The sequence below is a fragment of the Muscardinus avellanarius genome (genome assembly GCF_963383645.1).
Source record: "Muscardinus avellanarius genome assembly, chromosome: 5".
NCBI classification, from domain to species: Eukaryota; Metazoa; Chordata; class Mammalia; order Rodentia; family Gliridae; genus Muscardinus; species Muscardinus avellanarius.
In genome coordinates, this window is record NC_137790.1 from 118,965,283 (window position 1) to 118,993,110 (window position 27,828).

At 41.5% G+C, this 27,828-nt stretch overlaps 1 protein-coding gene across 1 annotated transcript in view; it reads left to right on the forward strand.

Moving 5' to 3' along the window:
- ARHGEF26 (Rho guanine nucleotide exchange factor 26) overlaps positions 1–27,828 on the forward strand; it is a gene marked incomplete at both ends in the record, with an annotated part of 104,361 nt that overhangs the window by 55,428 nt on the left and 21,105 nt on the right. The window contains 5 exons of the mRNA XM_080696084.1: positions 5,067–5,219; positions 8,919–9,048; positions 12,401–12,475; positions 20,340–20,429; positions 25,210–25,364. Of these exons, the coding sequence (XP_080552210.1) occupies positions 5,067–5,219; positions 8,919–9,048; positions 12,401–12,475; positions 20,340–20,429; positions 25,210–25,364 (603 nt within the window). The remainder of the gene's footprint in view (positions 1–5,066; positions 5,220–8,918; positions 9,049–12,400; positions 12,476–20,339; positions 20,430–25,209; positions 25,365–27,828) is intronic.

Below are 27,828 nucleotides of genomic sequence, written 5' to 3' on the forward strand. Positions count from 1 at the left end.
TATGAAGACATAAGACAAGGGCACTCAACCCACTCCAGAAAAGTCAATGAAAACTTCCTGGAGAAGATGAAATTGAAGCTGAGCTTTGGAGGAAGAGTGGGGGTCCGTTAGGGAAGGTGGTGGGACTAGGAAGCTGAGGTGATCAACCCCAGTGGGCTTCATGGGACACTGCAAGCTGATAACTGATCAAGCCGCATCTACCAGGACCAGCGCACACTGCTGGCTGGGATCCCCCATAGCCCTTCCAGAGGTGACACCTGGTGAGGTTTTGGACTCTCCAGCGGTAGTGTTCACCTCGGTCCCTGGCTTAAGCCTCCTGTGAAGGTCTTCGCTAGGTTGACTGCATCGCTGACTTTACAAGATGGCTGGACCATTGTCCTCCTTTCCAGTGGCAGCTTTTACCTTTTTGCCAGGTTGAGGGTTGGTCCTAGCGACAGGTGGGCGAGGTGAGCACACCTGAGAGCGGAGGCAGCATGTGCAGGTTTTGAGCACAGAATCTGGATGCAGCTAGGCTCTGGCTTTGAGTTTTCACTTGAGCTCCCATAGTTTTGTTTTTTAATCTGTAAAATGGGTATAATGACCATCTCGGAAGTGGGCTTTGAGGGCATATGAGAACCGTGAGGCGGGGAGGAGTCCAGTTTTATCAGGTGTTGGTGTCTTGACATCCACCGCAGCTATCACCCTGTGCCTGACACGTGGAGGGAGATTTTGTCCCTTTACTAAAACAGATTTTTCTTGTTTGTATTAAATATTTTAATTCCATCTTTAAATTGAGGGGTTATTGTACTGTCATCTCAAGAGCTGTCAGGAAAGCTCAGATCCTCTATGCCAGATGCATAGCAGTTGGTTCTGAGAAGGCTGTCAACAGTGGTAAGGGGCTGTCGGTGCGTCACATCTGTAGGTCTTTCCTGCCTAGCACGGGGCCAAGTGAGCCATCACGAGGACAGCAATGAGCGTCTCAGACACGGCTACCTCGCTGTTGACTGCTTCTTCCTAAAAAACTGCAGTACCATGTTTAAGACTGCCACTTCCTTCAGCAACTGCAATAAACCTAAAGAATACGCATGCCTTGCAGTCCTGGGAAATGTTAGAAGACAGGCCACAGAGCACGAGCAACATCTGCGCCAGGGTCTCTGCTCAGTTGCGCCTTCCCCAAGTCCTGCCTCCCGGGCACTGCCCTGGGCCCTGGGTGGGCTGGTCGTTCTCAGGGCAGGCCTGCTGAGCATTCATCTGACATGTGGCTGTCAGTGTGCTGCTGGTGGTGAGCTGACCCGGCAAGCTGGGCTTCTGCCTAGGACGGAGTGTGTCTGGGTGGCCTTTTCTGGTTCACAGGAATCTCAAAATCCAGACTGTAGAAAAGAGAGTGAGAGAAAGAGGGTTTGTAACATGGTTGGTTATAAAACATAATCCTCTTGGTACTGTTACAAAGAGAAAAGAATGAAGGTATTGTTAAAAAAAATTTATGGAGCTGACATACATATTTTCATTAAAAAGCCAATAACTTCATAAACTCACCCAAAGTTTCATTCAGAAACCAGAGTACTCTTGCTTCAGATTTAATTTGCATTAACGGCCTTCTTGGTTCCTGAAATAATTACTCATTCTTCAAAAGTACTTTGCTTGGTCTTTTTGTAGCTCAGCTTGCTTAGTAAAATATGCAAGTTTGTTAAAGTAACCAATAAGTCATTTACAGAAAGCCACAAATTATGCCTTAATTATCTTGATGTCAGATAGGTGGCTTGGTTTATATTAAAGTAAGTAGCACAAATAAATACTTCATTATTAGTACTTTATTTTACAAGTCTTGTGCCTTGGCAAGTGATACAGTGATACGGTGATAAAGATATTTTTCCTTGAGGTTACTGTTGTTTTTAGTTCAGTAGTTTTTTCCTTAAGATTTCTAATGATTAGCTAAAGGCAAAAATCTGTGAAAGCTATTTGCTTCTAAGATACTTATTGCCTAGAATGATATGGTAATGAGCTCATGAATGGTTTCCTCTTTTTATTTATTTTAAAACATTCTCTTAAGATTTGTATTTAAATGATCAGTTGAAATAAAAATAAATTACAAATATTCATATCTATATACAAACCAGCTAAAAATGGACTAGTCCTGACTACATAGTGGCTAGGATGAGAGTGCCTCTGAATTCTCACAGATGTGTATTTTCAACTGTCTGTTAGACATCCCACAGCCAGAATTAAATATTTTCTTCTCATTTTTCCCCTTCCTCCTAGATCCCTGTCCTCCTTAATGGTTTAATGACCCACCTGTTGCCCAGGAAGAAGCCTGGGTCAGAAAGCCCAGAATCTTCCTGAACTTCCATCTAATGAGCCTCAGTTCTGTTCATTTTACCTCCAAATTATTTCCTTATCTGTATCCTTTCCTCTTGATTTCCCATGGCCAGGCTTTCCTGTCAATTACCCAAGTTAGCCATCCGATGGGCCTGCCTGTGATCTATTTCACCCCACTCGGAATTCATCCCCGCCCTGTCCCAGTTTCCTCTGTCTGGCTGATGATTTATTTACTTCCACACCTACAGGTCACACTATGAAACCTTTGCAACCCAGATCTCCTCTGCTCTGCAGGCTTCTCTCTCTCTGTAGTCAACATCTCGGCCTCATGGAGCCTTCCCTGTTTCCTGAAGGAGCTCCTGTGGGTGCCACCTGGCTCTTTCTGCCCATCCTGCCCCATTCTGCTACCCCTTGGCTCTGGCTACCATCCCTCCATCCTCAGTCTCTGTTGGACCCAACTTTCATTTCTCTCCCCTGTTTACCACCCAGTCCTCTGGTGTTTTCATCATTTGCTTCTTGAGCTGGTTTCACTCACAGCACATCAGATGCCAGATGAATAGGTTTCCTCTCCCCGTAATAACTGCACCAACCACACATCCTACAATTCAGTTCCCCACTAACTGCCCCGAGTCACTGAAGACTCCACAGGTGTAAAGACTAGCTTCCCAAAACCTCCCTTGATTCAGACATCCGTTCCAGTCCCAGATTGCCCCAACTTCTGTCCTACTTTGGTCCAAAATCAGAGGGTCCTCCTAACCTGCCTCCGTTCAGGTTGGATGGTTTGCTGGAACAGCTCTGGAATGCAGGAGGGCACTTTACTTACCATGCCTGGCTGACTTTTCATATATAATTTTTTATAGTGAGATTCATACTGATACATTCATGCATGCACATACTATTATTTGACCATTTTCTTCCCCATAACTCTCCTTTTTCTCTTCCTTTCCCATGTATGATAGAGATTCATAATATATACACATACCATTATTTGGTCTGTTTTCTTCCCCATACCTCCCATTTTCTTTCCCTCCTTCCTCCTCTATCTTTAAAAAAAAATTAAAGTCAGAATATTATAGTAATACGTGCATACCCATGCTAATAGCAGCGTAGTTACTGATAACTAAGTTATGGAACCAACCTTTGTGTCCATCAACAGATGAATGGATAAAGAAGATGTGGTATATAAAAGAGCTTAACTCGGCCATAAAGAAGAACAAAATTAGGTCATGTTAGGGATGGCACTGTAGAACATGCTAAATGAGATCAGTCAGTCTCAGACAACCAAGGTCTGTATGTTTCATAGGTGGAAGCTAGAACGAAGGAAAAGAAAGACCCCCCCCCCTGCATTTTCACTAAAGAGACCAGTAGAGTAGCACCTGGCTGATTTTAAAAGATACCCCCGGGACAGCCAGATGAAGAGATGGGTGGGGCGAGGCATGGGGCAGGTGGCAGGAGCTTCTGTGTCTTCTCTTCCCTCCCAGCACCTCAGTGTGTTCAGCCCCCTCCGAAGCCCACCATTTATGTGTTCACAAGAATTTGCCATTGTGCAGGTATAATTGATTAAACCAGGGCCCCTAGTGACTAAGTCTGAGCTCTAGACCTCTTCTCTTCTCAGAGTGAGGAGGGAGGGGCTGAAAATCCAACTCTGTAATGACAGCTTGCTTGGTCTCTGGTTACCAGCCCTCATCTAGAAGGTACTGGGGATCCCCAGCCACCAGACACTTCATTATCATGCAGAAGACACTCTTATCCTTCTGGAGATGCCAAGGGTTTTAGGAACTGTGTTTCAAGAACCAGAATGAAAACCAATTTTTTTATTATTATTAGATTACATCCCACTTACAGATTCCAAACTGTAATTGGCCCCATGCCTGCCCTTGGCCACTCAACTGGAGTGTCCAGAGGGGTAGGATCACTTAATACCCAGCTTTCATTTAGTGAACTAACATCTCTTGGCATGTGACCCGGCTTCTTTTGTACTGGCTGTTGGTATTACACTCTTAAGTCTTGAGGTGTGTTCGTTACTGGCACAGAATCAGTGCAGCTAAAATTCCATCTTTAGGTTTTATAACCTGGAAATAGAGACTCAATGCAAACAGAAATTATATGATGAGAATGTCTATAGCAGCTTCATTCACACTAGCCAGAAGGTGGAACTACCCATGCCTGTCAACAGATAAATGGATAAGAAATCGCTGCGTAGATGATATATATCATGTGTGTGTGCACATACATACTAAATCTGTCCTCCCTAAATTGCTGACTGTCAGTCAGTCAATCTATCTATCTATACATTAAATCTGGTGACCCTAAATTTCAGTCTAAGTAAATTATGAAGCCATTTAAATACCAAGCATATTAGATTTTTAAAAAGATGACTCTTTTGAGAGAAAGGACACCCAAGTGTCCATGTCTTATAACCATTTGCTTTGGTGTTTTGTTCATGTACTTTTCAAAATAAGATAATATACAAGCATGAACTACCCTCTCTCATATCTGGGGAATTCTTAAAAAATACCATATAATTTGGAATGTGCCTGAAGACATATATATGCCTAGGATTATCAATGTTTTAAGCCAAATACTTAAGGTAATAAAGTATTAGCATGATAGACTTAAATTTAGACAAAATTTTCATAGCTCTTTTGGCCTTTCTTGAGTTACTGTGTACTATTGATATTTTTAAATCCTCTATCATAGCATCATGTGAGGATAGTCTGTTGTCTGTTAAGGATATAGGAGACATGTAAATACTGTTCTTTTTTTCCCAGATTTTTTACAGAGTTGGAAGAAAGACATCAGAATAATATCTTCATAGATGATATAAGTGACATTGTAGAAAAGCACACGACCTCCACGTTTGATCCCTACGTGAAGTACTGCACAAATGAAGTCTACCAGCAACGGACACTACAAAAATTGCTGTAAGCGATGTTGGATGTGGGGTTTCAATAGTCCATCTGAGTTTTAATTAGGTTCAAATGGATTGAAATTAATAGACCCTCTTACTTAATGTTTAGAATCTCCTCCTGATGGGCTGTTTCCCAGGGGAGGAATGCTTAAAAGGATTACTTTTATGGATGACGATGTTTAGTAGAAAAAGTTTAGTCTGTGGAGAATTTTCTATCTGAGGGCACTTAGGAAATTATGATTGTTGCTGTTGTCCTTGGCTTTTTTTTCCCCTTAATTGTTGCAAGACACAGGGGATCAGATCATCACTCAACCCCCCAGTTTTCTAAGCCAGTGAGTGCCAATTAAGTGGTTTGCCCGACGCCCAGTGGCTTCTTAACTATGTGGACCTAGAAGCTAGGGCCAACACTTCCTATACTATTCTTTGAACAGCTACAGTAGATTGTTCATAGGAATGCCTGCTTCTCTCCCATCTCAGCTAGCCAGCTGGCTGGGTACTTAGGGCTGAGGAGAAGAGGGAGGGTCTAAAGGAAGATGGGTATTTTTGGGGAGTGGTTACTGGAGGTTGAACTCAGAAGCATTCTACCTTTGAGCTACACCCCAACCCTATTATTTGCTGTTGTTGCTGTTTTATTTTTTTCTGTAATGAAGGTTGAACTCCGAGGCATTCTACTTCTGAGCTATACCCCATCCCTGTTTGTTTGTTTGTTTGTTTGTTTGTTTTAAAACAAGGTCTCACTAAGTTGCCAAGGAACCTCACCAAGTTACTAAGACTAATCTCTACCTGAATCTGTGATCCTCCTGTCTCAGCTTCCCAAGTACTGGGATTACAGGTATACACCATCATGCCTGGCTTCTATTTTTATTTTTTATTTTGTTTTTTTGTTTTTTTTGTTGTTTTTTTTTGTTTTTTTTTTTTGTTTGTTTGTTTTTTTTTTTGGTGGTACTGGGGTTCCTGGAAGCCCTTTGGAAACAGGGTCTCCTAAGCCAGCGCGCGCGGCTGGCTTCGAACCTGCGCGCTCCTCCTGTCTCCGCCTCCCCAGCGCGGGGATTACAAGCGTGCACCACCACGCCCGGCTTTATTTTTTATTTTGAAACAGGATCTCATTAAGTTGTTGAGAGTCTCACTCAGTTTCTGAGGCTGGCCTAGAACCTGGAGCCTCCTGTCTCAGCCTCCCAAGTACTGGGTGCCACCAGGCCTGACTAGACATTTGTGCAGATTTTAATTATGCTACAAAAAAAAAGAGTCAGGTGTGTGTGTGTGTGGCTTTTCCCTGGCTTCTTTTTCCTTCCAGCTTTTTGAGTTTGCTGGAAGCTTTGATGTGAGCTGAATGTCATCTCTGTCTCTGAAAGGGTCAGCAAATTATTCAGCAGGGTCTATTCTGTTTGATTTATCACAAGCAGATATTTTTAGTGCAGTAAAGCTATGTGTTGCTGTAAACCCAGCTTGGGGCTTCCTGGTTCCTGTTATCCTCACCTCCGCCTGTGATCCAGGCATGCATAACCAGAGCCTGGAGCTCTAGTCAGCCCTGTGCAACTCAGGCACTCTCCCAGGAGGGTTAAGGGCTGGCAATGATTACCTCTGGCTGCTTGGCGAAACAGTCAATGCCCCTCGGTTAGTGAGAAGGGCTGATCATGCCCCTCTCCCTTTCACATTTTGAAATGCTCATAGGGGCAGGGTGGAAATCTCACAGGAGCCAGCTCCAGATGAGGTTTTTTAGTATAAAAGGTTTATCTGCAATATTGACATTTGGGGCTGGCTCCGTCTCTGTTTTGGCCAGTGGTCCTGTGCATTGTGGGATGCTGAACAGCATCCCTGGCCCCTGCTCACCAGATGCCAAAAACATCCCCAGACATAATGGAAAGTCCCCTGGGGTGGGGCAGGGGGCAGGGTCCCACTCTCCCTCCCTCTCCCCTCCTGCCCTTACCTCTCACCCAGCAGGGACCTGCTGCTGGAGGGGAGGGGCACAGGCTGCTCTGTCATCCAGAGAAAACAAGCTCCTGTTTGAAAATAGAGCCTTCAATTAGACCTAACTTAGGTTTCTATCTTGATTTGCAGGGTTTTAAATAAAAATCTTGTGGCTAGTTACTGCTATGCAGTATATGATCCGGAAAGTAAAGATATTTATCTCAATCACCTTAACACTGCCACAGTGCCAGTGAGCTTCCACAGGGCCACTGGTGGTTGTGTTTACAAGGCTTGGTTGTGGGTGATGTGCATTCTGGTTTGGGGTAAGACTCACCCAGACTGTATAATCAGAACCTCTGGGAGTGGGCGGGGGAGGAGAAGGGAGGATCTGAGACCTGAGAGATTTCACTGCAGAACCAGGGGGGAATTTGATTACTTTTTAGCTTCCTACAGTCTTTTTAAAGTTATCAGGAAAAGGAAATGGGATACTTTTCAACTTAAGGAAATGATAAAACTTTATGTGTTGTTTCTTTTAATTTGCCGTTTTGGGTATTTTCCAATTTATTTTTAGGAGCCACATCTAATTTTCAAATGATCACTGATGGCACTCTACAGCGTTCTGGCCTGTATACTTTTTGTTGTTGTTTCTTCGTCTTTTGTTTGTTTGAGCATGGGAGTAGAGAGCCCAGGGGTGCCCCCCATCCTCCCTCCCCATGGGATTGGCCTGTGGACCTACAGAGCTCCACAGTGGGGTGAGAGCAGGGAGTTGGGGCGAGAACATTGGGTGAGAATCAGAAGTCAGAAGCCCTCCATTGGCTTGACTTCAGTCTTTGGCAGTTACTGAATCTCTGCTTCTGAATAAGTAAAGCTCCTTTTTGTTGGGTCTTTAAAATTTTTTAAAAGTTCTACAGGAACCAGGTGTGGTGGCGCACACTTGTAATCCCAGTATCTGGGAGGTTGAGACAGGAGGATTACAGGTTCTAAGTCAGCCTCAGTAGTGTAGTGAGGCTCTCAGCAACTTAGTGAGACCCTGTTTCCAAATAAAATATAAAACAAGTCTGGGGGTGTAGCCCAGAGGTAGAAGGCTCCTGAGTTCTATCCTTAGTACACACACACACACACACACACACACACACACACACACACACACACACACAGAAAGGTACTTCCATGAGGGAGTATATGGGTAGGGAGCTTGCCAGGTTTTATAGTACCTTGTGGCAATATAATCACCATCCTTATCAGTAGAAAGGAAGAGAAATCTTCTGGCTTATGTGGTCCAAAGTTTGTTTCCCTGTGTTATGAAGACAACCTTCAAAAAGGGACCAGAGCCATCCAGTATTAATTCTGGCCTGTGTTTCTTTCTTAGATCATGGTCTAGGGCCAGAGGAGTGTCTTAAAACATACCAGTTGTTATCTACCAGTGGAATGTGTTTAGAGATGATCAGATATGAGATCTAGACTGTATACTAGTTCATATTTGACATGTTCACCATTCTGATACCACGTCTTCATTTGTTTATGTTCTAGTTCTACATAGTCCTGGCTCATACAGGTTTTAATTTTATGGTTTATATTGTTCTGTGACACCACATCTCTTACTCAACTTTGAATATATAAACAGCAGACATGTCCTTTGTGTTTGTCTATGTAATTTTGATTTTGTTTTGATGTTGTTTTCATGTATTTCAAAATTGTTGAGGATATATGAGTTTTTACTATACTTTATAACAAGTATCTACTTGCATTTTGGCTTGAGAAGGAAGTATTTTGAAGTCTCTTTTTGCTTTTTTTTTCCCCTCAGAGCCACCAACCCCTCCTTTAAGGAAGTGTTGTCACGGATCGAGACCCATGAAGACTGTAGGAATTTACCCATGATCTCTTTTCTCATTCTCCCCATGCAGAGGGTGACCCGCCTTCCCCTCCTGATGGATGTAAGCCATGATCTGGTGTTCTTTTCCTCTGTGGATGCTATAAATATGATCAAGCACATAATCCTTATTCCACTTAAATTACCCTGTTATCCTTTCTATGAAAGCCCCTAATTTAGTGAGAAGGTGCTCTGTGGATGGAAAGTCTTACCTGTGTTTGATATCTCCGGAATTTGTCTCTAATTTAGATTTTCTCAGTCACTGTGGTAAAATGTAATTATATCATCCACCTCCTCACCATGTTTGAAATGGGGAGAATATTGGCTCCTTGAAGTCAAGTGGCCCGGGTTGCATTTCTGGCTGAGCCACTAAGTATGGGACCTTGGACAATGCACTCACATTTTGGGGGCCTTGGTTTCCTCATTTTGGTCATTAACAACCCTTCTCATCTGGAACGTTCTAAGAGGCTCTAGGGGTTTCCATGTCCTGTAGGAATGAGACAGTCTTCAGCACCACAAGGCATAAACTTGCCCCTATTATGCACTGCACAGAGTGGGTTTGGGGAGCCTATGTGTCAGGCAGTGTTCATGAAGGAAACAAGAGTTCCACTGTGAACAGTGGCCAGGTGTGCTGGGGGAGTGCACAGAGACGGCTGGGTGTGGAGTGCAGCCAGCCCGAGGGGAGAGGGCCCACACTGGCAGCCAGGCTGTGCTCGCCCACAGTGGGTAGTAGAGCAGGCCAGGCACTGAGAGGGGAGTGGGGTCTGACAAGCCGCCCCAGGTAATGGGCCACAGTGTCTTTTAATCTTTTTATTTAATTGGTGTATTGTAATCATACATCTTAATGAGGTACACGATGGTAGAGACATACATGCCCACATCACTCATTTAGCCCCTCCCCACCTCCGACCCTGCCCCCCCCCCATGTTCGACTTAGTGATTGGCTCTGATGTGTTTGTGACTGTACATCTTGTCCTTTAGGGAATTTGCCTCTTCCCCCTCCCATTCCCCTCACTTAGGTTGCCTCATTCGCCCATCGAAGGCTTTTCCTTCTTTGTCACGAGTTACTGCTATTGCTCTTCTCCCCAGTTTCTGCGTATTAGGGAGAACATCTGACTTTTTACTTTTTGTGACTGACTGATCTCACTTAGTAATATTTCTCAGCCATAAAGAAAGAGCGAAATTATGTCATTTGCAGGGAAATGGATGGAACCACAGTATCATTTGATACAATTAGAATAAGTTGTCACAAATTTTCTTTAAAATTGGGTCGCCATATTGACTTGGCATCAGTTTTTACATATTTGATCTTTACAAATCGAAACACCAGATAGAAATATGGCAAAAAGTACTTGAGCAAAGTTACAAATTTTATCATAAAACTCTATTTCCTAGATTCCATTGTAAATCCTAAGATATTCTGAAAGGGCAGTGTAATTTTGAGATGCATTAGAGTCTGTGACCGTGGTCACTTTGTTGACTTTGTTGCAGTGTGGGGAGCCTTGGTCGATTATTTTAGAGTGTATGGCATCTTGCTCTTCACCTCAGACAGCTGCCCTTGCACCTGCTTTTCCATCACCCATAATTTAGGGACTTGCTATGCTTGACGATGAAGCGACATTCAGAGAAATACATGGTTAGGTGACACTGTATATTTACACCAACCAAGACAACTGCAGCATCACTAGGTGATAAAATCTCAAATGTGGTCCATCAGCCCCCATATATCATTATATAACACATGGCTATATTGAGGAATGTAAAGTTTGGGATATTTAGTTGATCAGAATGCAGATAGCTTATCAAAATCAAATTTTAAGACAGTGGAATGAATAGAAAGAGGTTATAAGAATTGAACACATCATTTTGAACAGTGTTGGGTATTTATGCCATGATCCCCCAGTGGGCTATAAACTTTTCTGGGTCACAGACCCCTTTGAGATTCTGAGTAAAGCTGTACTTTTTCTCCTCAGAAAAAAAATTCATATAAAATTTCAGTGGTCAGAGTCCAACTAAGAATGCCCTCTCTCAGGGACATAGGGCAATAGTATTCATACTCCTTTTTCAAATCATGAGCAGAGTTTTTAAGTACAACACAGAATACAGTATGCGGGACCTGATATGCACATGGCTCATAATGTGGTTAAACATTGTTTCATTAAAAAACCATGTTTAATTTATGTGTGCATGTGTATTGGTTGCAGTGTAAATATATTTCTTACAGTGGGTCATAGTAAAAAAGAAAATAAAAACCATGAAAATGTCAGTATAAAGCCACAGAGGGTCCATTCTGTGCTTCTGACATGTAACAACCCTGATGCCTGACTTTCAGATTTATAGTCCTGGTGTTCATTTGCATTTAAGGCACGAATGGCTCACTAGTTCCCAGCTACTTCCTACCTCTTCTGATGTCTGTGGCCCTCATCTGTTTGCCTTATGTGGAAATCTGGCCACCTAGGCAGAATTTCTAAATGTACTTAAAAATCACCTCTTTAATTCTTACTTCATTTGACAATTTAGTTGAACTTGTTAATTGACATGAGCATTTTAAACAATTAAAATAGTTCTCAAGGCTTTGAATGTGTACAGTTCCAAAAGTTATATGCGCATGTTGAATATCCTTTATCTAAAATGCTTGCGATGAAGTGATGAAATGTGTCTTAGATTTTTGCATTTTAAAAAATTTTAGAATAGTTGCTTATGTGTAATGATATTATCTTGGGGATAGAACTCAAATCTAAACATGACTTTTGTTTATATTTCACACATACCTTAGACACATAGCCTCAAGGTAATATTGTAAAATATTTAAAATAATTTCATGCATGAAACAAACTTTCATCGTATGGAATTTTCCACTGTGATGTCTTGTTGACAATCAAAACTTTTGTGGATTTTGGCGCACATAGGATTGCAGATTTTCTTACTAGGCATGCTCAGAGTGTAATTCATTTTACCTTTGAACTCAGTCTTACCATTAAACTCACTTCTGTTTTTGATGGCCTACTGCGTGCCAGGCACGTACATAAGAAATTTACATGAATTGGTATTTAACTCACGCAAAAACCTCATGATATAGATGGCATTACTCTAGCTTTACAGATGAAGAGACTGAGGCCTATATAGGACTGGTGGCTTGTTCAAGGTCAAATAACTAATTCAGAGCAGTCCTGGGATTTGAAAACAGGCTTACTTAGCTTTGAAGTCTATCCCCTTAACCATTTTCTAGATTTACTCAGATGCCCTATGTTCAAAGATTATTTTCTAGATGTTTTTAAATTGGATTTTATGATCGTCCATATTTGTAATATTGTCTTTAGCACTGTTAAGTTTTCTAGCAGTAAATGACTGAAGGTTGCATTTATTTTACTTAATAAAACAAATCATTTGATTTTGTTTGTTTTACTTCGTTATAGACGATCTGTCAAAAGACACCTAAGGACTCTCCAAAGTACGAAGTCTGCAAGAGGGCCTTGAAGGAAGTCAGCAAGGTAACTGTTGAGTAGCTCCTGGGGTAGTGATCCTGGCAAAAACCTTGGGAGGAATTGTGTCTTGGTTTTCTGCTGGTTGATTCTCACAACCATTTGCACGCCATTCTTGAGGTCGTTGAAAGACAGTAATATTTGCTGTACTCAAATGAAAAAAAAAAGTTTGGTGTACTTAAATGAAATTGTTTATACTGTTTCAGACAGTTTTTTGTTCAGGGCCCGTAGACGTCTCACTTTCTTTTGGTGTGTGAATAGCTGTTTACTCATTCTCTTCTTCAACAAATATTTATTGAGCATCAGCTACTGTGCCCGGCACGATGCCAGCCCCTGAAATCATAGTGATGAATAAGACAGATGTGGTTGCTGCACACATGGTATGTGCAGTGTAAAGAGGGAGGCAGACAGTAAACAGAATTATAGTCGAGGACGGCGAGCCACACAGAAGGAAGTACTGAGTGATTTAACTGAGACCGATGCTGGGAATAACTGTAAGTCAGGGGCTGGGGAGGGTGTCTCAGGTATGAGGAGAGACCCAGCTGCAAGACACTGGTGGGAATTTTAGAGAACACAGTTAAAGAGAGAGATGAATTATGTGGAACTAGTTATGTGGGGCCCTGACCCACATGTTAGGGAGTTGCCCTTTTCCTAAGATGATGTGGAAGCTGTAAACTTGGGTGTTAGGAAGCTGACGATGGGTACGGGAGCAGCTAGGAACCCACGCATGGCATTGGTTACAGTTGACTGGGCAAGAGACCAGTGAACTGTGATAGGAAGATGTTTTGGGTGGGTAGGCCTGGAAGTTGATTGAGTGAGCACATTTAGGGACAGAAGTCAAAGAATATGGTGTCTGATTTGGGCTAGTGGGTTTTATCCCCACAGGACAGAGGCAATGCTGATGAGTTCCATTTCAGACACATTATCATTGAGATCTTTTTTGCCTGAAGAATCAAGTCAGGAGAGAAGAGAGACCGGAATTGGAGATGTGGAGTTGGGCTCCTCAACACATGGGCAGTATTTGAAGTTGGGGAAGAGGATGAGAGTGCAGGTAGAATAAGAAGAGCGGTGGGTCTGAGATATGACCCTGGGGAACACAGGTAGAATAGCCCACACTGAACTGAAAAGAGAAAACAGGTAGGAATTGCTTGTGAATTTCACACTCAAGTTTCAGTTGACTGTTCCATGTCTTCAAGCATCTCCGGTTCACTTGATACCTGGTACTTTTAGGAAAGGCTGGTAAAAACATGATGGGCTACCTTACCTTGATGATACTGTACGTTTATAAAAGCATGAGGAAGAGCTAACCCAGTGGCTAGCACGTGCACGCATCTGTGCGTGTGTGTGCGTGCGTGTGTATGTGGTTGTTGTTGTTGTTGCTGCTGCTGCTGCTGCCAGGACAGCATTTCTTTCTCTTTCTTGAACATGATTCATGAATGTAAGAATTCCTCCTACAGTCTCCCAGTGTTGTAAGGGAACTGAAATCATTAATATAGCCAGCTTGGGAATTTGTGAGGATTTTACAGACTGGGTAAACAGTGTCATTATGTTCAGCAAAAAGAGAGAATTTGTGATTAATGTGAGAATTCCACTTGTTTTCCGATAACAGAAATTGGGAGCTCCCAATATTTTATTTTAGAAAGCTAAATTTGGGGTGTTGAGGCCCAAGTTTTTGTAACCGTGCTACATAAATTCCTTAATTTAAAAAATAAAAATTAAAAAAATAAAAAATATATGCACACCGAAAAAAAATAAATCTCTGTAGATAGCTATTCCTTTTTGGAAAACGAGTGTGGCCTTTTTGGCAATTAAAATGCTAATGCGATTTATTTCAGAGTGTGAATAATATTTCATTGGAACTGTTCATACATGTTGCTGAAGAGACTGACTGACAGCTTGCTGAATCTGAGGCCTTGAAAAGACTTCCTGTTTAATCAAACTCAGAAACAAGAAAGATGTTTCTATTAAATGAGAACTGTGTGTGTTCCTTATTTTCTGTTAACAGTGGGTGCTGGGGAAAGGAAGATTTCCAGAGAATCTAATCGTTCACTTTGTCCAGGTGGTTTGTTGTGTAAAGAGTGGTGAGCCAGAGATGATTTTTATGCAAATGAAATCTTCTTTGCTGTTTTCTTATATTTACTGTCTCACAAAAAAGAGAATATTGGCTTTAATTCTCACCTTATCAAAATTCTACTTACATTTTGGAGTAATATGAGCTTTTCTCCTAAAGACAAAATATCCAGGCAGGCTGTCTTTAATCTTTTCCCATAACATTGCTCCAGCCATCAGCAGAAAAGTAGATATGTACCTCATCAGTCAAAAATGCCTAGCTATGTTATTCATGAATAAATGTAAATTGTACAACAATGAAAATATTGTAATGGCATATAGATAATTAGAAAAATATGTTTATATACCTGTAAGTGTTAGCAGTATACAGAAATAACATCAGAATCATACATATTAAACTTTTTTTTGGTCCTGGGGATTGAATCATTTTACCTTCAAGCTATAGTTTGTTTGTTGTTTTTTTTTTTTTGAGACAAGGTTTCACTAGGTTTCTGAAAGTCTCACTAAGATGCTGCAGCTGGTCTTGAACCATTTATCCTCCTGTATCAGCCTTCCAAGTATGGGGATTACAGGCATGCACCACCATGCCTGGCTTACATGTCAAACTTTGAACCTCAATGAGCTATGGTGAAGGGAGAGGCATATAAAAGGGAGGAAATTACAAAGCTGTTGTTTTTCACTCTTAAATACTAAGCTGTAAGAATGTATTTAATGCTTACACAGGCACATTTTAAAATTGAACATAACAGAAAATTTGGAAAATTTAAGTAGGAGACAGAAAGTGAAACACATCAGTATCTGTCTCACCCAGAGATGAACATTGCCTTTCTCCTGTGAAGCTCTCTGCTGGGTTTGCATTCCAGTGTTCACAAATAGGTTCAGGTGTACACTGAAGAATGGGTTCAAACTGGACGTGGTGGCTCACGCTGGTAATCTCAGCATTCCGAAGGCTGATATCGAGGATCGCGCTTTGCGGACAGCCTCAGCTACTTAGTGAGGCCCTTTGTAACTCAGTGAGACCCTGTTTCAAAATAAAGAATAAAAATAGGGCTGGGGGTGTAGCTCGGAGGTAGAATACCCCTGGGTTCCATCCCCAGTACTGCCGAAAGAAGAAAAAAAAAAAAAAGAATAGGTTCATTTGCTGCTTATATCGTTTGTATTCTAAATAGTGCTTTGTTGAACTTTGTCATATCCTTACAATTGCATCCATCTGATTCTGAAGATCATTTTCTAGGAGGGGTTTTGGGTAGAAGAAGAGTGCTATAAAGGCCTCTGTATTGGAGCAGCCTTCTTTCTGGAGACGGACGTTCCATGTCTGTCCTAAGTCAGTGCACACTTCCCAAAGAGCAAATATTCTCTGATCTTTGTGAATTCAATCAGCCTTCTTTTTTTAATGTACAGTTCTTTACAAGTAGCACTTATAAAGCATTTTTTTCCATGTACATTAGGCCTAAAACAACAAAATAAGTATCAGTGAACCAAATTTAATAACACTTTGGCAGATGCTGAAGGAAGGTCTGGCTTTAATGTACTGGGGTAGATTTTAATAAAAGCAGCAGGGCATGCATATCCAGATCAGTGCCTGCACCGCACAGGCAAGAACGCTGACGCTGTTGGTGACATCATCACCCGGCCAGTCTGGGGAACTTTCCATTTCTATCCTGCCTTTGGAGGGACCTCCAGCCTCCTCAGGATCCCCACCGTGGGGGCATGACTCCATCTTTTCCGGATGGATTTGCTGTTTGGAAGCTTAAGGCAGAAGATGGTAGTCCAAACTTAATAGTGTCACTTTCTCCTTTCATTTAAAAAGTGATAACTAAGCTGGGTGTGGTGGCGCACACTTGTAATACCCGCGCTTGGGAGGCAGAGACAGGAGGATGGCGCAGGTTCGAAGCTAGCTGTGCTGGCTTAAGAGACCCTGTTTCCAAATTAAAAAAAAAAAAAAAAAAAAAAATATATATATATATATATATATATATATATATAATAGGTCTGGGAGTGTAGCCGGAGGTAGAAGGGTTTCCAGGAATCCCAGTACCACAAACAACAACAACAACAATAATAATAATAATAAAAATAAAAAGTGATAACTATAAAAGAATTATTCTTAATGCTTTAAGCAACCTATACACTGGATTTGCTTACATAGAAACATTTGTGAGTGTCCCATTGTGTGTTAGGCTCTGTGCTGAGACCTGGGTTGACAAATAGGGAAATCTCAGTGTCTCTCCTACAGTCTTAGAAAGGCAAAGCCCAGGGGTGGTCCTGAAAATCGAGAATGCGGGTATACAGCTAGATACGGAGTCATTGGACGGCTTGAGATGAGTGTATTCAGGCAGACAGAGCACATAGAAGTTCTCGGGCAAGACAGAGCCACACATTAGCTGAGCTGCGATCAGTTACGTGGGTACCAAGTCACGTAATCTTCTAAGACAGGATTCTGAAAAGTAGAGGGCAGCCTTTTTAGGATTTTTAGCTGTGGTGTTTCATGATCAGATTTAAACGTAGAGTGACACAATTTTGGAGGGTGCAGAAGGATAAAGTAGAGGTGATGGAGAGAATTAGAAGACTAAATCTCCAGGAGGGGAAGGGGAGGTCTGAGGTGGCATCAGGGGCTGGCAGACAAGTAAAGTAGCAGCATTTGGGCCTTCATGACTGCCAACTATGGAGAGCAAAGCAGAGAGGGAGGTCTGAGAGCAGAGGGCCAGGGTCTGGGTGGGGGAGGAGGAGGATGCTGGGGTTAGTCTCTGAAAGAGAGAACATGCAGTAAGGGTAAAGGGTGAAGGAGGCGTGATCAGGCTTAACTATGCAGACTGCAAGATGACTGGGAGCCTTCTCAGAAGAGATGCCACCTAGGTGGTAGGATCTGGAGCCAAGGAAGCAGACTAAACTGGGGAACACAGACTTGGAAACTATGAACATATTCACCAAGAGAAGTCATAAAACTATTCTGAACAGTGGCTTCCTTACACAATGCTTCTTTTTTTTCTCTGACCCAACTTGCTCCTTTCAGGATACTGCAATTTCAGATTGTCTGTGATGCTAGCCAAATTGCTCTGGCTCTTGGTTTTGATCAGGTCTAGCTATTAGTCTCTGCACCAGTGAACTCCTCAGGCCATTTATCCAAAGCTCAAGATAAGCTGCAAAGCCAGGTGTGGTGACCCATGCTTGTAATCCCAGTACTTGGGAGGCTGAGACAGGAGGGTTGCACAGTTAGTGAGGCTCTCAGCAATGTAGTGAGAACCTGTTTCCAAATATAATATGAAATGAGTCTGGGAGTGTAGCCCAGAGGTAGAAAATCCCTGGGTTCCATCCCCAGTACCACACACACAAAAAGATCATCTGCAGCTATGAATAGGTATGCTCCCAAGTCTAGAAATCAAGCAGTTGGAAATTGTATAATGTCCATCAGCAGAATTAAATAAATACATGATGGGAAGGAAGGAAGGAAGGAAGGAAGGAAGGAAGGAAGGAAGGAAGGAAGGAAGGAAGGAAGGAAGGAAGGAAGGACAGATGGATGGATGGATGGAAAGCCTGCTGATGGCTTTCCTTCAAACTTAAGACCTTACAGGCTGTGATGCTGGCCTGAATTGTCTCTCACGGCATTATTTCTTCCTGGAGAGATTTGCTTTCACTGTCAAGATCCCATGAGCACCATCGAGTTCTTTGCTTGTGGTCCCTTCTGCCTGGACCATCGTATAACTCAGCACCAATGCCCTCTTCTCCTGGCCTTTATCTTAAATGACCCCTCAGTTCAGGCTTTCTCACTTAGTATTTTTTCTCTTCTTTATGATCTCAGTCTAGGGTGTGTGTGTGTGTGTGTGTGTGTGTGTGTGTGTCTTGCTGCCTTGCCCTAAGGAATTTAGGGATTGTGTATCTCTTGTTAAGTGTTGTAACCTTATCACCTGGAACATTGTTGCTAGATAAGCTATTTTTTTTTCAGTAAGTAATATATAAGGGGGAATATTTCTGTACTTGTTTGGGGTGGTACCACAGAATGTCATTCACTGGACGGTTTAAAATTCAGATGCTTACTTCTTAGCGTTTTGGAAGCTGAAAATCCAAGATCTGAGTCTAGGATCTGTATGGGCGGATCTATTGTCTGCTGAGGCCAGTTTCCTGGTTTGCAGGTGGCGGCCTTCTCATGGCATCCTCTGTGGTGGGGAGAGGAGACAGAGCAGCCCTGTCACTGCTTGTGAGGTCACTGGTGCCACCTCTGAGGACTCTACCTTCCTGACCCCATCACTTCCCCAAGGCCCGGCTCCTACTAGCATTGCATTGAGGGCTAGGCTTTCCACACACAGGTTAAACACAAACATTCTGCAACTGATAAAGGAAATAAAGGTCATAGACAAGCACAGAATGATCCACTTCTAAAAATGAAAGCTACATTTCTGAAAATATGTGAATATAATCATATGCTCAGAGAAGCATGGAAAAAAGAAGAAATCTATAATCCACCCTGGAAACATACATTGGTATACTGCTGAGGAGTAGGATTAGATAAGGACCTTTGGTTTTATTTAGTTCTGCATTATCATTCTATTTTTTATAATGGGCTTGTAATTGTTTACCTAACAAAACAGTGATATTAAAATAATATTTCCAGAGCTGGGCGTGGTGACACATTCTTGTAATCCCAGCATTTGGGAGGCTGAGACAGGAGGATCATGGTTTGTGGACAACCTCAGCTACTTAGTGAGGTCCTTTGCAACTCAGTGAGACTCTATTAAAAAAAAAATAGAGTTGGGGGTATAGCTCAGAGGTAGAATCCCTCTGGGTTTCATCCCCAGTACTGCAAAATAAATAAATAAATAAATTTTCAGCTTTTAAACACCTTTGTTTTTATTTTTCTTAAAGTGACCCTTACGTGGATATTTTTTCAGATAATGAAAAATTGGAGTTACAAAGTTTGTTTTGGTTTAGAGCAGTGAATGACGTTTGTGCTGAGCGCTCAAAGTACTGTGAATGCGTTTGCCTTGCAGATAGATCCTCCAGTGGTTCAGTTCATCTGACTTTCCCTTAGCTTGGCCATGCTTGAGGAGCCATTGATCACCAAGTTCCCCCCAAGGCTTCCCGCTTCTCTCTTTCAGCACCCTACTCTTGTTCCATGCTCTACACGCAGTGCTGTGCTTAGGTTAGCCTTTGAAGTTGGTTGACTTTCTCCTACTTCTCTGATTTAGAAGTGTGGAGAGGGTGTAGTTCCTGTCAGTACAGATGATTGATCCGGCGAAGGTTAGGAAGCGGGTGGGTAGAGGTGAGAGTGTGTCTGCACACCTATGTCCCATGAAAGCTGTGGTTTACTGTGGCTTAATAAGAGCACAGAGCACAGAGAGAATATGTTCATGAAACTTTTCAGGTCTCATTAATTAACTAATTTATTTTTTTAATGAAATTAAACCCAAGGGCGCTCTACCGTGGAGCTACATCCCTAGCTCTTTTCTTTTCTTTTCTTTTCTTTTTTTTTTTTTTTTTTTTTGAGACACTAAGTTGCTGAGGCTGGCCTTGAACTTGGAATCCTCCTGCCTCAGCTACTCAAGTAGTTGAAATTTTATAGGCTTATATCCCTGCACAGGGCTAAGGACTATTTTTCTTTCTATCTGTACATCTTGGCCACACCACTTCTAACCTGGTAAGAAGATGTAAGTCTTCTACCATTATCTTAACTGTATAAAACCAAGTTCTTTAACTGTAGGAAATGAGCCCTGGACTTCCGAGTGCTAGTCATTCTCTGTGAGCTCTGCACTGGGGCGCACACGGTCTCACTCCGCAGCCTCCTAACCTCCTCCTTCTGTGTTCCCAGCTCGTTCGACTCTGCAATGAAGGAGCCCGGAAGATGGAAAGGACGGAGATGATGTACACAATCAACTCCCAGCTGGAATTTAAAATTAAGGTATCTTCCTACCTATGTTTGCTACCACTTTTTCTTAACTAAATGGAGACATCTGAGGGTAACAAAGCAAAGAGGACTTTGCTTTTCCAAGACGGGCCACGCGTTGATGAGAACGACGGGCTGGGGAGATGCTTGGGGCCATTCTGCTTCTGCTTCTACTAGAGGAAGGGACTTTTCTCCAAGCCAGGAAGTGAGGTTTTACCTAAGAAGCAAAATTTTCCCCCAGGAAGACACCAAACTTGGGAGAAAGGGTTGTTAAAATAATAAAATGCTAGAGTTAAAAAGGAGAGATCTCCAAAATTCTCAAGTTGCTCTGCAGAGCACTATCCCATGAGCTGGATCAGTGTGTTGCCCTGTATCAAATAAGAACACTTTTTTTTCTTTGAAGAACAGATTGTTAATGGACACTTTTTTTTAAAGTTCGTTTTTCTCCCATGACTCTTTCCAGTGTGTGGCCTGTTACTGCCTGTTGGATACTGCTTTAGAGCAGACAGCAGGGTGAACAGAGAAGAATGACAATTAAATGGCAAATCTAGGACACGGCCAGTTCTCTGTTGGCTCACAGCCGAGTTCTTAATGCATGAGAGCGCTGACAGTTGTGATTTTATAACACAGAAACTTAATTAAGCAACTTAAAATGATGGGCTATATTTTTCCCTAGTAAAAGTGTTTCTGACCGGCACAGCACCTCAGTACAGCGGTCCGTATGTGCTTCATGGCATTCTGTGGAGGGTAGGTTCTCTGCCATGTCACAGAGCTTTTGGACTACTTATGCATTACAGTTAAGCCATCCTACTTTATTAATGAGGAACACAAAGACCAGAGCATAATTGTCAACAGAGTCACTCCACTGTTGGCGGCTAATCGGGGCTAGGACCCAGGCATCCTGAACTGCATGTAGGATGGTGGAAACTCTTGTACTGTAATGCCCTGGCTCTGATGTTTAGATACAGAAACATGACACAAGACACTAAAGATGATCCTTTAATGCAGGCCATTTAGAAAGGCTAGTTAGTATAAAGTAGAAACACAAGCTCTAAGGCTCTTATAACACTCTGTGGATGACAGTACACATTTTGATTCAATTCATTTTTAAAGCTGAGGAAATAGAGGTTCAAAGTGGTTAAGTGATTTGTGGAAGCACATGCATTCTTTCAACTCGTTTCCTGAGCATCTTCTTTGTGGAAGGCAATGGGGAATGCAGGGACGTGATTCCTGCCTTCGGGGAACAGTCTAAAAGTCAGCTGACAGCCAGTCAGCAAAGCCCACAGCCCTAGTTAGAGAACACTGGAAATGGAAAAGAGACACACAGCCCTGATTGCTGGATATAGAGCTGGGAGCAGCCCAGCGAGGCTTCAGAGGACCGGTGGTAGGTGAGAGCTGAGCCTGAGAGGTGAGGTATGACGGGGCTTCAGCTGCCATGGCCCAGGAATTGTAAGCTGCAGTGAGGGTGGACTTTTGTACAGTAAGAGCAGTAAGTAGGAGCTCATATGGACAATTCGTGTGTGAAGAGTAGAATAAGGAAGAACAAAATTATGTCACTCACAGGGAAATGGATGGAACTGGAGAACACTAAGCTAAGTGAGATTATAGTCAGTCACAAAAAATAAGAAATCAGATGCTCTTCCTAATATGTGGAAGCTAGGGAGAAAAGGGGTCATAGGAGGAACTCTAGACAAAGAAGGAAATACTATAGATGAGCAATTAAAGCGACCTAACTGAGGGGATGCCAGGGGGAAGAGGGACATTCCCTAATGTTCATGATGTACATTCACAGACATATTGAAGTCAGTCACTAAGCCAAACATGAGAAGGAGGGAGGGAGAGAAAATGGGGTGAGAATTGGGGAAGGGCTGAATGAGTGCTCTGTGCATGTATGCCTCTACCATTTTATACCCCATTAAGATATATGACTACAATGCACCAAAAAAAAAAAAATTAAAAAAAGAATAGGAGTCAAGCGATATCCCCTGGAGCCACTGAAGAGTTCTAAGAAAAAAGAACACAACTGAATGTGTGTTTAGTAAAGACAACTTCAGCAACATGGGAAACAATTTTTCACTTTACTCCAAATCCAGGAATCATTAAAAGAAAAAAAAATGATAATTTTATCTATATGAAAATTGAAAAAAAATTCTTTTTTTCAAAAGAAAAAATAAAGACTGTAAAAGAAAAGGTAAAAAGGCAATTAGAGAACTGGGGAAAGTAGTTATAACTCACATATAGACAAAATAGCTAATATCCTCGCTTTATAAAACCAAAGTGATAAGAAAAGGAATAGAAAGTTCCAAGTTAGAAAATTGCTCATGGAGCCGGGCGTGGTGGTGCACGCTTGTAATCCCTGCGCTTGGGAGGCAGAGACAGGAGGATCACGCGGGTTTGAAGCCAGCCGCACGCGCTGGCTTAGGAGACCCTGTTTCCAAATATAAAAATGTAAAAATAGGTCTGGGAGTGTAGCCCGGAGGTAGAAGGGCTTCCAGGAACCCCAGTACCACCAAAAAAAAAAAAAAAGAAAGAAAGAAAGAAAAAAGAAAAGAAAATTGCTTATGGAGAAGAAAATACAAATGCCTGTTAAGTTCTTGAAAAGCTGATTTACTTCATTCCAGAAGTAATGAAGTAAATCAAATTGCTCATTGAAATTAAGATAATTAGTTTTACCTTTTAGATTAATAGATAATCTAAAGGTTTGATAACATTGATGAAATTTTAGGGGAAGGAAATTTTAAATGTTGCTGGTGGAAAAGATTGTCACAACCCCAGTGCTGGTCAATTTGGAAATTGCTATCGGAATTACAAATGGAAGTTACTACCACACAACCGTTTCACTTCTAAGAGAGTATTCTGTACTCATGAGTATATAAAATTATGTATGCACAGTTAAGCATATAGTGTTACTAACAGCAGAAGAGTGGAAACAATTAAATATCTATCAAAGAGAACTGATTCAAGAAATTTTAATACACCAAAATCATGTAGTACTGCTCAACTTTACAAAAGAAAAACGAATGGTAGTGAATTTCAGATACCTATCTGGAGGACTCTGGTTACATATTATGGAAAGCTCTCGTTACATATTGTTCAGTGAAAAAATATAAGGTGTAGATGTAAAAAATGTGCAACATTTTCTCTGCCCGAGAAATCTCAGGGAAGATATGAAAGGAACTGGTGGGTCCTTAGCTGTGGGTGGCAGGGTCAGCAGGGGCATTGGGTGTGTGGGTGGGCAGGGAACAGAGCAGGGAGGACACTTTCACTTTCTATATGTGGTATCTGATTTTTATTTTCAAAAGAAACATAAGTATATAGAAAGTCATTGTCAATCTTAAGTATTTAAGTGGAAATTTAGTTTTTCTTAGATATGAGAATTCCATAAATATCAATCTGTTTTCCAAACAAAACAAACAATGGGAGACTCTTTGGCCATCCCCTCATCTGAGAAGTCACAGGGCAGCACGGACTCTGGAACTTAAGCATCTCACTGTCCCTGCCTCGCCTTGTAGGGTAACACAATAGCTGGCCAGCTCCCATCCCCAACGATCACAGTCCTTGACAGGACTGGCCGGGCTTTGTAGTGACCTCTGTGCGTGCTGGGGGGCCCTCCAGAGTTATCTCAGCAGCCTAGCCACTGACCTTTAAGGTCTCAGCTGTTGTTCTTGGATAGTTGTGTGATTCAAGATTTTGGGGGCTGGAAACTCCATCAACTCCCTTAATAGCTAGTTTTGAAAAGTTTGGGATTAGCTATAATCTTCCATCTTTCTTTTGGCTCCACTCTACAGCTAATGAGCCACCTTCTTATAAAGGCCCTTTATGAAGTTTTTTAAATATATGAAATCCTTTCTTAGCCTTCTCATTTCCCTCCTAATATCCTCAATTTCCTTTAGATATTTTTTACTCATTATTCCCTGGAATGAATGATATTTGGTCCTACCACATTACTTACATTTACAATTTTATGTTCAAGGACTTTTTACATAGTTTATAGATAGAGTTTTTTTTTTAATCAGATTTTTTGGAACTAAGTATTTTTGGCAACTTAAAACAAAAAAAGTTTCTAAGGGTATAGACTACCCTGTGGTTTAGAATTTTCCTGTGAAAAACTGCATAAAGAAAAAAAACACTATGTAATTTCTTGGATATAGCATTTTCTATGATATTTGAGATTAGGCTGGATTATTTTGGAAGAAGTTTATATTCACGAGAAAGTGGCATGAGTCTTTGGAGATGAACTTACCCAAGGAAAATTACTATAATCTTAAAAACAGGTGCTTTCAAGAATGTGACCAAGCAAATATTCAGAAGACAAAACATAAATTTAGGCTGTTTCTTTTTTTTCCTCTAGCAAAAGACTTTTTTTTTTTAGCTCATAAAATAAATGTAGACTTTTATATTTGTCCAGGGTAACCTCACTTATTTTTCTGTTTGATTCTATTCTGATTTGATATTTAAGATAATTACATCAGAACGAATAATTTCATTATTTGCTTTTTTGATTATAAGTGCTTTGCACTTCTTTTTTAGCTATGACCCAGCTACATTCTCTCGTTGAGATATAGTTTTATATTGCCAGGTTAATAGTTTTTTGTTGTTGTTGTTGTTGAAAATAAATTGTTTTTAATTTCCTCTTGAAGCATGCACTCTGGTTCTCTAATTATATTTTGCTATTATATACATATAAAATAATGATCGTACCTTAATACATACCATTTGCTTGCACAGAACACTTACATTTTACTTTATATAATTCTAGAAGGACTTTGGGCACTGAGTTCTTCTCTTTTTTCAGCCATTTCCTTTGGTCTCCTCTTCCCGGTGGTTGGTAAAAAGAGGTGAATTGACGGCCTATGTGGAAGACACCGTGCTTTTCTCGAGGAGGACATCAAAACAACAGATCTACTTCTTTCTCTTTAACGACGTGCTCATTATCACCAAGAAGAAGAGGTAAGCCCTGTCTGACGCTGGTGACTTGACATCCCCATTTTAGAGTTTGGTCATTCAAATGTCTTTTGGGATGAGCATCCTCTGAAACCCTCAGATGTTAGATGCACAATTTCTACACATCCAATCGCAGCCGCACCTGTGCTTCGTTCTCTTTATTTTTTTATAGCCCTTTCAGTGATTTCATAAGCATTTGATTCTACATGTATATTGCATTTTTCTGTTTTCTATTTTTTAATTTTTTTGGTATATTGTGGTCGGACATCTTAATGGGGTACAAGACGGTAGAGGAATACGTACATGCACACATACATACATGCTCATTTAGCCCTTCCCCAGTTCCCACCCCCCTCCCTTCCCCCTCCTTCCTTCTCATGTTTGGCTTAGTGAATGTTCTTTTTAGATGGCCTATGTAGTTAAGACTTGGTCATGATCAGCCTCTGTGAGGTTTTCCCAGTGTGCAAGTGAACACCCTAAGCCTGACACACATTTGTGTCACTCCACCCTCACTACTCCCACTCGACACCTTTCAAACTTCTTCTGCTGTAGAACCTTTTGAGTAAAACAAGTTAAACAGCTCAGAACAGACTGGGAGACACTCCAGTGCCCCTCGTCCCTTAATTTAAAATCCACTGTTCTTAAGGATTGCCAGTCTAAAAACCTGGTCCATGACCGGGAGGGTGTTAAGCACAGTTGCCCCTGAGAAGCACAGGGGCATCAGTTGTTGGCAGAGTGCACGTTCTTTTTGCTCCAGGCTTCTGCTTGTGTATTCATGCCCAGCTCCAGGGAGATGGCTATGAGGAATGCCACAGAAGCCTTTTCTTCACAGTATTTGTTCTTTGCAACTGTTCCTACTCTCATAACACATACACGTGTGTACGTACACACACACACACACACACACACACACACACACACACACACACACCCCTTCTCAGCTCTGCCTTTCTCTAGGGAACATTTATTAAATGTACCCAATTCATGTAGGGTTGTAAAATACTTTCCTGCTGGTCCTACATCAAGATTCCATCTCCCCTAGAAGATGGACTTAGAGTAAAAACATAAATTGGTAGTGTATTTCCATATGTGGTAGAAATTGGAAATAGTGATGGACTACATTGATGCCACATGATAGGGTAGGGGGTAGTTCTTAGAGTAAAACTTGCCATTGTGGAGAGAATCCTAGAAGCAGACCCCTATGAAAACACAAAGTAAGTCTCCAAATTTATCATAAAACATTTATTTCAATGTTACTTCTGAGTTGCTGACTTTGTAGCTTGACAGTTTGAACTAAATGGAAACAAAGATGGAGCTTTTCTTTTAAATCAGACAGTATTATGAATTATTCAGCTGCACAACCATCTAGGTGAAATAAAAACTTTGTGTGATCTCTACCCAGAAGCCATTCTATGAGAGTTATAACTACATACATAAAGATGCCAATAATTATTTTTCAAACTTTGAAAAACAGTGTTTCTATATATCCAAGGAGAAGTAATTTCTCTTACCTGAAGTAGTCTAGGTAGTTCTAGGAGCTAAGTAAACTTCATAAATAAAAATTGGACAGACATTATAATTTTTATATTTTTAGTTTGTATTGCTTTCCTGTGAGATAACATGTTTCCCTTCTTTGAGATGTTTTGTTTTTAGGAGAGAGTAATTACATCTGTCTCTTTGAATGTCAGGACTCTTGAGTTAACATTTTCCAGCTGTTGAAATATTTGTTTTGTCTCAATGGACCAAAAGCTTTAATTAATCTTTAGATGAAAATGTTAAAATATACACTGGTAGCACCAAGCCACTTTTAAATATTAATACAGTTTTTATTATGATGACTTTGGTAGCCTGATGAAAACTTTAAAACAGCAGTGTGACTTTCATTCTTGCAGAGAGCCAGCCAATACTTACAGACTTCTGAAAGTGAGAAGAGCTATATGCTCCCCTGCTGAGCAGCATACTTGACCCAGTACAGATGGTTTCGACATTGTATTTAACATTGCTTTCTTAGCTGTCCCACTATGTGCTCAGGTATATTTGACCTTGTATTCTTACCAATAGAAATGTAGAGGGTAACCCGAGTACCTAACTTTACTTTTATCAGATCTGGGATTTCCTTGCCTTACCCATTAGCTCATCCTGTTTCTAGGACGATCTTCATTGAGGGAATGCCATTGGAGGCTCAGCCTGTTTACGACCTGCATATGTGGTAAAGGTAGTGACAAGTAGACCATAGAATCTTGGTAAACAGGCTGGGTGAAAAATGTCCAGTATGCACAGCCGTGTTGACACGATACGACTCAAGGAGGCGGCTGCAGATGCTTTGCATGCCAGCGCCAGCAGTGAAGGGGATGCAGCAGCCTCCAGCCGGGGAATAACTTAAGGTTCGGCTCCGGGGAACAGATAAGGGAGCACTACCTGTGCCAGCTCATCAGGACTGATCCTCCGCCCAGCGCCCGGCAGTAACTCC